The following is a 12,321-nucleotide window of genomic DNA, read 5'->3' on the forward strand; positions in this document are numbered from 1 at the left end:
TTCGTTACGGCGTTTGTGACGGTTCTGTTTCCATGGAACGCCTTGCGCCTTCTCCCTTCGTTTGCCATTTCTTTCCTAGACTGTGGTACAGACTTTTATGTTATTAGACATAATTTTATTTTCATTGGTCCGTTAAACTATTCTTTATTTACTAGACACTACATCGAAAATTCAGAATTCGGACACCACTTTTCGTCAAATTATTCCCGATTCAACGACAAAACCTTTCAGACGCTGATCTAAGTAATTTCACCAATAATCTTACGTTTATAATTTTACAACTTACATAATTCTTAGAGTACACTATTAAATTCAAAATTCGTATACCATTTTTCTCCAACTTATTCGTATACTATTTTTCTCCAACTTATTCGTACACCATTTTTCTTCAACAATAATCTTACGATTATAACCTTCCAATAGTAATTATCGAAGAAAATTGTTATTGTTCGTAGTTCGTTCTCAACAAACAAACGACTGATGAGGTAGAAAATGTTATACCAAGTTGGAAAGTGTTTATCCAAGTTCAGGAATTGCGAGACCAGAAGGTTGTCGTAATTGTTTAAACCTCGACGAAAGGGTCGGCAGGTATGTGTGTATGTATACGCCGAAGAATCTGTCGGCTGTAACGAACCTGGCCGTAGGAGGTCCTCGTTAGAAGCGTTTCGGGGATGCAGGTTCGGTTCAGTCGGCCGCCGCCGTTTTACATATTCATGCCCTGTCCGGATCTTGCTCCGACGCATCGTGAATTTCGCAGTTGGTAACTGTCGGACAGTTTATAAGCAAAACCCCGGCCGTGTGGAGTGCCCTCATAAAAGATGTTCCGTATCGCCGCGGGTTCGATGGCTATCAAAGCGTAAACTCGATCCACGGAAGTTTCAATTGCGACGGTATAATCGGAGGAGGACTCTATTCCAAAGTTAGATCCAGTGGTCCCTCGGTAACGCGAGTTCAGGTGTGCTCGGAATTTCTTCACGGTATTATTAGTGTCAAGAAACAGTGGGAACCAGTGTTGGTGAAAATACTGCATAAGAAAAGAATGGTACAAAAAAGGAATCGATCGTAGCATTATCCACTGTAGTGTTTATTCAATTTTATGCATAAAATAGGATATTAAACAGTGAGGTTGTGGTGGTGGTAACCTGAAGAGACTTCAGTATGTATGTATTGAAAATTATTTGTTTATAAAGTATTCCAAATTTCTATTAACATTTAGACTGCTGGAGATATCCCTTTTGGGACACTGAGAAAACTCTAAATTTAATTCAGTACGTATGTTATATCTATACATAAATTTTTGGCTAAAAGAGGCTATTTTTTTATGAAAACATGCCGGCAGTCTAAGGTTCAAGAACGTGTTTCTTATTTAATGGCAATACACGGTGGGTCCCAGAGTGCGTTGGTTCCACTTTAGGGGTGAATTTAGTATTTAACCAATTTCTATCCAACTGTGTAAACATTATTTATGTTGTAATTATACTAACTTGAGTTAAATGAACAGGAAAAAGTCCCCACATAATCATTTCTTCTGACTTTGGAAAGAAATGTTATGTATCTATTGTTTGTAAACGTTCGAACGAAAATAGTTCTGTATTCCTACTAATTATATTAACGACAGTAATTAGATGATAAACCGTACAGGTATTTAGTGCCATATGTGGTAAATTCCGTAAATTCCTCGCCATTTCGATGAACACGTTCGACGTTCGCATCGAATATTCCAAACGTGTTCGACGGGCACGACAAAAAGGTACTATCGACGCAACGCGTGTCTTGAACCAGTCGGCGCAATGCCCGGTCATTCGTTGAATTGTGAATGAACGTGTTTTTCTGCTGCATCGGCGCGCGTTGTTGCGTAAGTTCTTTGAGTGGGCGTCATTCAGAGGTTTGGAACGTTGCCCAGAGAACCAGTCGAGTGAGAAAGAGAGAGACGAAGCTATTCGTGAGCCATGGGCTACGTTCGAACGGCTGCTATCGGTCGCAGGACATAATATTCCCGGTGAAAAATGGCCCGCCGGTGTTATTGGCCGAGAACAATGCGAGATGTCGGGGCCGGTTTAATGGCCGCCGGGCAACAACAATCGTTCCCGGGGAAATGAATCGTTGAAAATGCTCCGGGAATTACTTCGTGGATCGGAGCCACTAATTTCCGAGACCAAGAGGATTTCGAGTGCCTTACTATTTCAGGGAGTATATATTGTTGTTCTGAACTATATTAACACTTAACACAAAGGAGAAGTGGAACCAAATTAATTAGATCATAGAAGAATCTTCGTAGAAGAGAACGTTTATTTGTTTGACGTTAATTAATGAATATTTTAATTACTATAGCAAAGATGAATGGAAAAAGTTTGCACATCCTTGTATCTTTTAACAGCTGAGAACAAATTACGGAGTGCTGTGTCAGATTTAATTATTTGATATTTAGATTTTTGTCAATTTAACAAATTCGGGGTATTTTCGATAACAAGAAGATAAAGAACAGTCGTTTTTTTTACATGTATTAGTGTAACAATTTTATAGGCATACGATGAATTTGAAGGAGATCGGTAACGCGTTGGAACATCCATGAATACGTTTAAGTAGTACCGAGTCCTCGTCCATTGAATCCCGTTTGAAATCAATTCTCTGTTCGCCGCCCAATTAAAATTATTCGCCACGGGCCAATTACTGTACCCACGAAACATCGTCGACTTGTCCAAGGCGAAAGGCAAGATAAACCAGACGTGTTTCGGCGGAACCGGTTACCGCCGGCGAACAGAATCATCAGGAGGACTCTGCGGACGCAATTAGACACCTAAAAACTGTGCTCCAATTAACGACTCCCTTATACACGTGTCCCTCTGTCATGTTTCACGCAAGTGTATCCCTTCGAACTCCATTACATTCGAGCTTCTCGAATTCTATTTTCTCATAGTTCTGACAATCTTTCATCCTGAAGACGTTTCAAAAATGGAATTTCGGTTTCTAACCCCTCTATATTCACTGTCTTATTATTCACTGATAGCTGAGCATCCACAATTCTTCGTGGAAACAACATTTCGACTGCTAATAACAGAATAATCTCTACTGATCACGATTCGTGGTTCACCCTGTATACCCATAGTCTCATAGGTAGGACCAATCCTCCAGGTGTACAAAAATTAATTCCCCAAACATTTCCACATGTGCACCCGCGAAATTCCCCGACAATCCTCGCTCGACACTCCCGATAAATCAGTCGGGAAAGTGGCGTCGGCCTAATTCATACAATTTCAGAAACACTTCGGAGATTTATCGGTTGACGCGCGGTCGCGTGTAAATAGCGAGCCAACGTACGGAGAACCACGACGACGGCGGCGGCTGCGAGGCGAAATAATTTATCGCCGCCCTTGCAACAGCCGGGAACAACGACCCTGAGCGAGCCGGTACCGGTCTCCATAAATCGGTCCCGCGACGGACTCGATTACTCGGTGGCTCGTTCCAGTTTCGTCCGCGGCGCACGCGACAACGCCACGGGCTTTCGAACCGGACTCCCTTTCGTCAGGTGGAGACAACGACGTCACAGAATGTTAACGTTCGCATAACGACACTCGTAGTACATATAACGACAGGCACGCGTACGCACGCGACCCACGTAACCGTCTCTTGCTCTCTGCCCACGTTGACGTAACGAGTTGCGGAACAAGTCGACGCGCCGCGATGAAACTTGTCCCGGTGTAACGAGGACTCGTCGACGCAAGAATCAAAGTCTGGGTCAATGCTGCCGCGACCAGTTTCCACTTTGGAAGGGGGAATCGCGTGCTCCCTCGAGCTTGTTCCGACTGATTTATTGGAAACACTCGGCTGGGATGATGCTGCTCGTAATTAATCGGTTCGATCGTACGGGAAACGGTTGTCGCGTGCTTCGGTTGTAGGTGTCTGGTGAACGAAATGGAATCTTGTTACATCGATTTGTGCTCTTAATTGATGCGTCTGTAAAGCGTGCGTTTGGGAAGAGGATGGCGGTCTTTGTGGTACCGAGGGCGGGTCCCGTTGCGATTAATTGTTGTGAGTGGAATAAATTATATGTACAGTCGCGAGTAAACTCGGCTTCTGCTAGGGAAAAAATTGGCGTAGGGAAAAAGCCTTCTACCATTTGAATTCGGAAGTTTCTGAAATTTATGCCAAATTACGATGCATTTTAACATTTATTTCAGTATTTAAAATAAATTTACCAAGTGGTAGGAGGCCCTTATTCTACGTCACTTTTGCTCGTGGGTGTACACTCGCTGTTTGTTTTGGATAAAGGAATACAATCCCCAGGAAAAGAATCTGATATTACTAGAAATGTAAGAGTTATCCTTAATAGGTAGCGGATATAAATCGAAATGAAAGACGATTGGTCGGTACTGTATCCAATTTAATCACTCAAGAGGACCTTTTTCACAGGATTCAGATCCCCTATTTTCACTGATAAACAATCACTTTAAGCAACCATTAGAAAAATAGGTACAATTCTAGAATTCCTACCTATAAGTAAAGTTTTAACGTACAGTACTTGTATATGTAAAATGTTCTTTTCCAAGATGTTGCAACAAAATATTAAAAAAATTTTAAATTAATCCAGCAAACAATACGAGTCTTTGGCTGTTTGTATTAAACAAGAAATTGCATGTGTGCGATGAGACGAGATCTAAGGGAGAAATTCTTTTTGTTGCAGGTCGTCGGTGCTTCTTATATTCGTTATAGGGCTCTGCGTGCGCGACACCTTTGCGAAACACGTGAGTATTGCGCCCGAACTTTTTTCACAGGCGTGTTCAACGTCGAAGTTAAATACATACATAATTCGCGGTGGTTCCGACAATCCCAACGATAAAATCGAAACAAGAGCTACGCGGGAACACCCCCTCGACTGCATTCCTTCAGTCTTTATCGCTCCGCACCGGTTCGACGGTGGCTCGATTCTCAAAGGATCGCGACGACGATCGAACTATCCGTGCGGGGCGAGTTTTTGCAAATTTTACGAGAATATACAATGTAGAATTTATGCAGATGACGGCGGAAACGAGCCCCGACCCATTAGCCGCTAATCCCCGTTTAAAACTCATGGGTGACCTTCCGTGTGCTGGACGCAAAACACCGCGATTAAGGGCATTCGAACGTCACTGGAAGGAGAATAGATGGTACAATGTTTAGATAAAAATTAGTAATATAATAAGAAAGCCTTTAGAAGAGGCTCCGAGACAGTTTTATCTCTGTTCCTTTTTTCTTTACGAACATCCACTGGGTATTTACTAAAAAAAAGGACAATCGTTCGAGAATACCCCGTAGCATTTTCTTCTTTTAGTCCATTTCTATTTCTCTTAACACAAGCATAAGCTTTCTGAATTTTTTATTTAATAATAGGAAAGTATAGGTAAACCTAGCTTTTTATATCTGACGCATTCCCTTGCATTATTTCTGAATTCGTAACTACTTTTGTGTAAGATCTTCTGTCAGTGTTGTTTCGTCCGTTGACATGGCTGTAATAAAGAAATTATTATCTTATTATCTTCTTCGAAGCAAAAATTCTTCGTTGTAATTAAAGTATATTACGATTCGTATAATCCGTAAAGAAATAATTACGACAAGTGAGTTAGCAGCAGCAGCCAGACATTGTCCAAAGGAACGGGACCAAAAAAGGAGAACTGTGAGAGAGGAAACGAGAGGACAACGACGAACAGGCCGGCTCATTGTGTCGCGAATTCACGTACGAAGCGAAATGAAAGCCGTGGTCCGACTTGTTTCGCAACGGGGAGAGTTTCGCGGGGGTATATCCAGGCGAAACGAGAAAATAGAAGGCCTGGCCTGCAAAGGATAAGGGAACGAAAACGGTCCGCGCTCGGTAATCTCGTTGTACGCGATCGTGTGCGCGCCCGTCTGCTGGTCACGTCGTTCCTTTCGCCGTTTTGTGTGTGTACCTACACCTTGCATCCGTCTTACACGGGAAATAACTTACGGGAGAAACAACTCCGGATCGTGTTACCGCGCCGCTTTTACGCGCCATTTTGGTCCTTGAACGCGCGACCCCACCGGAGAACCGTGTTTGCATCTTCGATGAGCACAATGACGTTATTTAAAGCCGAATTACTGATAAACAGGCATTATTAAATCGACTAAATACACAACAATATCGTAAGCTATATAAATGATTGAGAAATAAGTGCCTAGTTTTTGATAAATATTGACTGAAAATCAGATTTCGAGAATGGATCGAAAGAAGTTCGAATGCTCAAAATGTTATTCTACATATGTTCATAGCAGGGAAACACAAATGGTTACACAATCTAGGGAGTATACTTTTCGACATATTAATATTGGACGATAACTCGATAAACTTCTACGAACTAAATGCCAAAAGTATGATAACATAGTTGACTTTAATAACTTTATATAACATTTTATTCTTGTACACTCTGTGTAACGAAAATGTCACTTCGACGATGTCGTTGAAATGTACGAAAATTCTGCGGCAGTCAACGTGTTAATAGGTGTTAATACCAAAGTATTCGCTCGAAATGTCCCCCCATAACCCTAAACGTTCCCTTAGAAAATTGTCCCGCGGACAACTACCGCAAAAGGTTACTCGTGTCGCGGTAAAAATCTGCGCGCAGAAGCCCCCGGAAATAATCGCGAGCATGCAAACGCGTCGTGACAGCTTCGACCGGGCTAGTCGGACACAGAACGATGAGTCGCGCGATAATTCACCGGCGTGTCAGAGACATTCCCCCCGGTCGTTATCGGGCGATCTCGCGCGGACGAAATCGTCGTCGCAATTTGCACGGTCCGACGAGTGAGAGTGAGCGTGTGCGTTGGTCAGACAACCAGGGGAATGCATATACGCGACGATTATTAAGGGAAAGGCGTGGCCGGGTGTTCACGGTTCATCGGCTGACCTCCCGACGCGTCCAGAACCGCTTCCCCGAAGCATTTAATTAACTCCTCGGCCACGCAATCTCGCGAAACAACCGGGCGACCCTCGATGTGTAACTTGTGTTCCTGCCGAACTCGACGATTTTCCCTCGTTTTTGGTATATGGCCGTCCTATCTACAGGGTGTCCCACGTAACTGGAACAGGCTGTACCACCTAAACGGTTGGGAATAGAAGATGTTATAAGTAAAAGTTAAATGGTATCAGACGGTGTAATTTATGCACTTTTGTGCATCGGTGCATCAGAAAAATGCAATTGCACTTTTTTTAAAAATGAAAACCTATGTTTTTGACTACACCAATCGATGCAGTTTCTTGTACTCTACATAAAAGTACTAACGTACTTATGCCCTAAACTTATTCGTTAGGAAGTTATCGAGGCTAAAAGTTCTCTGAATTATTGTTCTCTCGGCAAGTGTTCCGGAGTACCTACGTTATGTTCAATTACAATGTTTGTAAACATGAAGTTTCGACAACTTAAAAGAATTAATTCTCGAGGCAAACATGTACATCAACCTCTTATTCCAATGTTAAAAATAAAATGATCTACTATCCTCTCGGTTCATAAACTAACTAAAGTTTCTGCATCATTGACTCCGCGTTTCTTCGAACTTCCACCGACTCCGGTAATGGAACTTCGAGTCCTCTTGGATTAATTAGCGTGGAATCGTCGTTGGAATTTTATCACGACGCCCGTATCTACGGTTTCGAGGCGCAGCAACAAACGATCGGGGGACGGCTACGCCGCGAATCTTGGCGAATCGGCTCCTATTACGTTCCTATTATTCGCGAATGCAAAGCCTCTTGGGTCGTCTGGCGAAATCCGATGCATTTGAATACTCCGTTTTTGTCCGCGGTCGCTACGTTCGGCTTGCGTAACCACGAATTCATGGTGTGCATGATTAACGATCACCTTTTTGCCACGGGAAGTTATCGTATCGCTGAGATACCGCCACTAAAAACGGCGAGCGGTTATCTGACCGGTTAATGCCGCGATTACTGGACCCCGAGTTTCATTCGATGGATACACAAGTGGTCGTATAGAACAACACAAAAGAGGAGACATATCTATTATGGAACTATAATGGTTTTTATCACTGTTAGCGATCAGATGTCACCAAAAGATTTAACCCTAGAATTACTGAATTTGTATAAATGATTGCAGGTTTTGTGTTTCACGATTACTGAAATTATAATAGGACATTCGGCTGAATTTATATTGACTTCTAATTTACTGTATATTTTATTTTATACTATATTATACTAAATTATACCTACTGTTACGTTGTGTATATTATTATATTATACAATTCAATTTAGTGTATATTCAACGCTGGTAGTTCTAGTGTTAATCAATTTCTGTGTGAATTCGGTAGAATATTTATATTAATTCTTCATTACTGCAGTATCATTAGCCAATCATCTCAACTATCGCGTACACAATCACAAAATGAAATTACAGTTCGAGTCATTACACCGTTCGCGACTCCTATGGTAAAAGCGTATTACAACAAAAGTGCCCTGCGCAAGACACTTTCGCTGTGCTTGAAAGACTCCCCGATCATCCCCCTTGACGTTCAATTTCCGATAGATCCAAGGATCATTTGCATTCCGTTCGTCGTTCTCCGCCAAGCGGGAAGAACGGGCCAGACGACGAGGAGCCTGAGGAGTGGCTCGTGAGATCTCGGGCATTTCCAAGATTTCCTCGCCTCGCTAACGGCCACTTAACTCAGATTAGCCACGCGGAGCGGATAGGAGGTTCCCACTTCCCCGTTGATGATGGTAAAAAGGCCGCAGTAAGTCAGAACTCTCCCCGTCTCACGGAATCTCCGCTTCGACCCCTTTCCATTTCTTCAGTGACCCTGCAATGGATATAAGGAAAAACGAGCTACTATTTTAACAAATCTTTATTCAACTAAGATTTTAACCTAAGATTTGAACTATATGTGTATTACAACGTTATTGAATTTGGACTGAGTCCGAATTACTATGGACTGAGCTGGAAAGACTGACTTTTGGATAGATTCTGCTCTTGATAGTGATGCCACGGGGTTTTTAAAGGTTCCTTGGAAAGTTAGTACAGTTAATTCTCGATAACTGCTCGGAGAGATCTCTACGTTAAATGCTTCATCCCCTACTAGGGGGTTCCCCACTGGAAACTTGGCCCAAAATGCAATTCACGAAGTGCAGAAATTGTGTTCCTCTGCGATAACTGCTCCAAAAGGATCCCGAGTTTCGAGCGTTAATCGAAGATTTACTGTATTAGCGGTACGGATAGGGCCAGAATTAGGAAAGGTGACACAATTAACTGTGACAAAGGGTGACGTAACGATTAATGTTCGATGTGACGCATGTTTGGATGTCTAGAAATGAAAGATCAAAAAACTGAAAAATATCTCCAGGTGAGCGAACAGATAAGGGGGTGAGTGAATTACAACCTCTTACCCGCTTTGGGTAACCTCGTTCGCTTGGTTTTCCGCGACAAAAATCCTTCGTAGATTCCGTAAACGTTATTTCCGCGGTGTATCGGTTAAAATATTGCGACGCCTGACAGTCCCACCGTGACAGACGCGCGGGAACCGATACGATTTCGGAATTGGAAAATGGGCGCTGGTGTTTTACGCGTGTCCTTTCTTGTCCTGGGGCCGTCACGCGTGTGACACGGGATGCAGGAAGGTTCTTTCGAACGGTATGATGGAAATGGAGCAAGTTATCCGCACGAACGTGTCTCGTTCTGAAATAATTATGTCGATCGCTGTGATTTCTTCTGCTTTCGTTAATTCCGATACTGGAGGACTGATTGACACTTTGGGATGAACCCTTCTATATTTTATTCTGTGCAGCTGTAGCAGTGATGGTTAGTTATTAACCCATTATTGATCGAGCAGTGACGTGATAAGATTTCTTATTGTCTGTAGTACTATTATCGTAAGTTGGGGTAACTTTGATTCAATCACGATAACTTTGTCCCAGGTCATGAAATGATAATTTTCGAGTTTTTAGCTCTGAAAATTGTTAAATTATGTCGGTTTTACGTAAGGCTGGCATTTCACGTAAAAATACCTGCAAAAAAGCTGCAAAGTCGAAAGTGATCATTTTCTGAGTTTGGGACAAAGTTACCCTAACTTAGGGTACAAGTGGATGGAGAAATAACGACGAGAATTAATCAAATCCCTACCATTTCCTATGCTAATCACAATGTTAGAAAATAATATTCAATAATATAAATTTTAAATTGTAAATGAAATGTTACATTAAGGCAACATTGATCCTTAATAGGTTAATAAGAATACAGTATGGTGACGTAAAGTGTGAAAAGAAAAGGGGCGTTTTATCTGATAGTAGACTCGTCAGCAAGGTTATCGTGAGTAGTTTTAGTGATCATTTTTATTCCTGTGAATTTTTGTCAAGGTGTTGTGCAATCATGTGTGGGTTAGTAACAGCAAAAAGGTGTAAAAACCTGTACCCCTTGTTGACGTTGGAGGATCGTTGGAGGATCGGATAGCTGCGGGAAAGGTGTCGCGTCAAAGGGACCCTTTAATGGCCAGTGTAGGAGGTGCCGCCGCGAGAATGAAAGAAATAAAAAGGCAGAAACACTACGTTCACCGTCTCGAAGCAGCTTCTAGCGAAAAGGAGTGCCGGTCTCGCACACTTGATTGGTTACCTCGATAGTTCCATGCATCATTGCTTGCACGCATTTTCAGCTCCGGTTTCTTCCAACAATACAGGCCCTATATCTCAAAATCACTTAACATCAAACATAAAATAATATTTCTTCTATATATATATATATATTATATACGATATACATAGATTATATTCTATGCATACTTATGTGGTATACTACTCTGGTCGCATCGAAAATGATTACGTAATCACTGTTTTACGATGGATAGTACTGGTCGGAATCCTTAGGAGGGACTTTGGCGAAGCGTCTATTAAGCGAACGGATTAGAGATGAAGTAATTGAACTCCTTTTACGAGTTCCCTTTCTTTCTTTCGCACGCGCAACGTCTGCCTCGTAAAACGAACGTGAAAAGGTTTTACGAGTTGCTTGATAGGGTACATTCTTCATCCTGCGCACTGAGGACCGTTCACTTGTCCCTTTTTTTCCGCGACGACGACGCTGCGAGAAAGGAACGCGCCAGTGTCGCTCTCGGCGCAATAGCAAGATTAGCATCGGGACTAATTCCTGACGAGGAGCGTCGCTAATTTGACGCCGTTTTAAGCGTCATTCACCACCCCCCACTCCCTTCCCCATTATTAATTCCTGACGGAATCTTCTCCCGTTTGTCTTCGTTTCTCTCTCTCTCTCTCTCTCTCTCTCTCTCTCTCTCTCTCTTCTCTCGATTACTAAAGCGTGCATTTAAAGCGTTCAGGGAATGGGGAAACGATCGCGGGTACGAGAGGTCGCAAGCTCTTCCGTAATTACGCGCTCTGTGCCTTTCGTCCTAGTGTCATCTTTACGCCCCGTGAATTTTTTTCGCTCTTTTTTGTCAGCTGGAGTTTTACACTTCTTTTATAGTCGAGCCGGTTCATTTGACTCGGGGAAGGAACAACAGCAATTTGTAATTGTACCGTGATAAAAGTGAAACAGGGTTTTGTGTAAAGAGAGTTAAAACAAGTGTTATTTCGAGCGTATTGTTTGTTGTAACTTGTCGGTCGAGGCTTTGAAACGAGTTTTTTTTTATGTAGAATGCGAGTAAACATATGTTTGTACAAGCAGTTGTACAAGTACCTGTAGTTTGTACAAGTTCATTTGCTTTGTTACCTTTTTATGTGGTTTACTCTCCATTACCATAATGTGTCGCCTATTTGTTACTGTCAGATATTTCACCGAAAAGACAACGTTTGTAGAAGACTATTTTAATGGGCTTCTTGACGTCTATCGTCATTAACAAAGTAGTCGATGGATTTAAGGAAAATAAAGTGATAACAATTGCAAATTGCCTCGCTGGTATTAACATTTAACATTTAGAATAATACGTACACTTGCAGTAAGAATAGAATTCCTTTGTATCTGAAAAACTATTAATATTAAAGTAATTATGAGAAGTGGAGTCGTTACAAAAAATCGTAAGGCAAGAGGTTAGTAGATTCCTAGCTCGTAACTAGACTGCAGATTTTCATATAAAATGAGTTTAAAAAGTAATTCACAAAGGTAAGAACAAAAGTATAAATTTTTCCATTCTCTTAAGTATCGCATTGTCTTTTATTCCATTTAAGCTATAAATGCATAAAATCCGTAGTCTACCAATAATCTATATCTTCCAAGAGCTAACTGACTACCCCACTGTAGGTAAAATATCCACAATCTCATTATCTTTGCCTGTCAACTAGATTTATCAAATCGACAAGCGTCTCACTCCGATAGCGCATGATCTGCCCAG

The 12,321-nt window shown here is 41.9% G+C and overlaps 1 protein-coding gene across 1 annotated transcript in view; it reads left to right on the forward strand.

The window, feature by feature from the left end:
• Window positions 1–4,349: 4,349 nt before the first annotated feature.
• Window positions 4,350–12,321, forward strand: part of LOC107194602 (papilin) — a 55,608-nt gene continuing 47,636 nt past the window's right edge. Inside the window, exons 1-2 of the mRNA XM_015584245.1 lie at window positions 4,350–4,363; window positions 4,682–4,742. Coding sequence (XP_015439731.1) covers window positions 4,350–4,363; window positions 4,682–4,742 — 75 coding nt within the window. The remainder of the gene's footprint in view (window positions 4,364–4,681; window positions 4,743–12,321) is intronic.

Source organism: Dufourea novaeangliae, unplaced genomic scaffold (genome assembly GCF_001272555.1).
Source record: "Dufourea novaeangliae isolate 0120121106 unplaced genomic scaffold, ASM127255v1 scaffold8, whole genome shotgun sequence".
Taxonomy (NCBI): Eukaryota; Metazoa; Arthropoda; class Insecta; order Hymenoptera; family Halictidae; genus Dufourea; species Dufourea novaeangliae.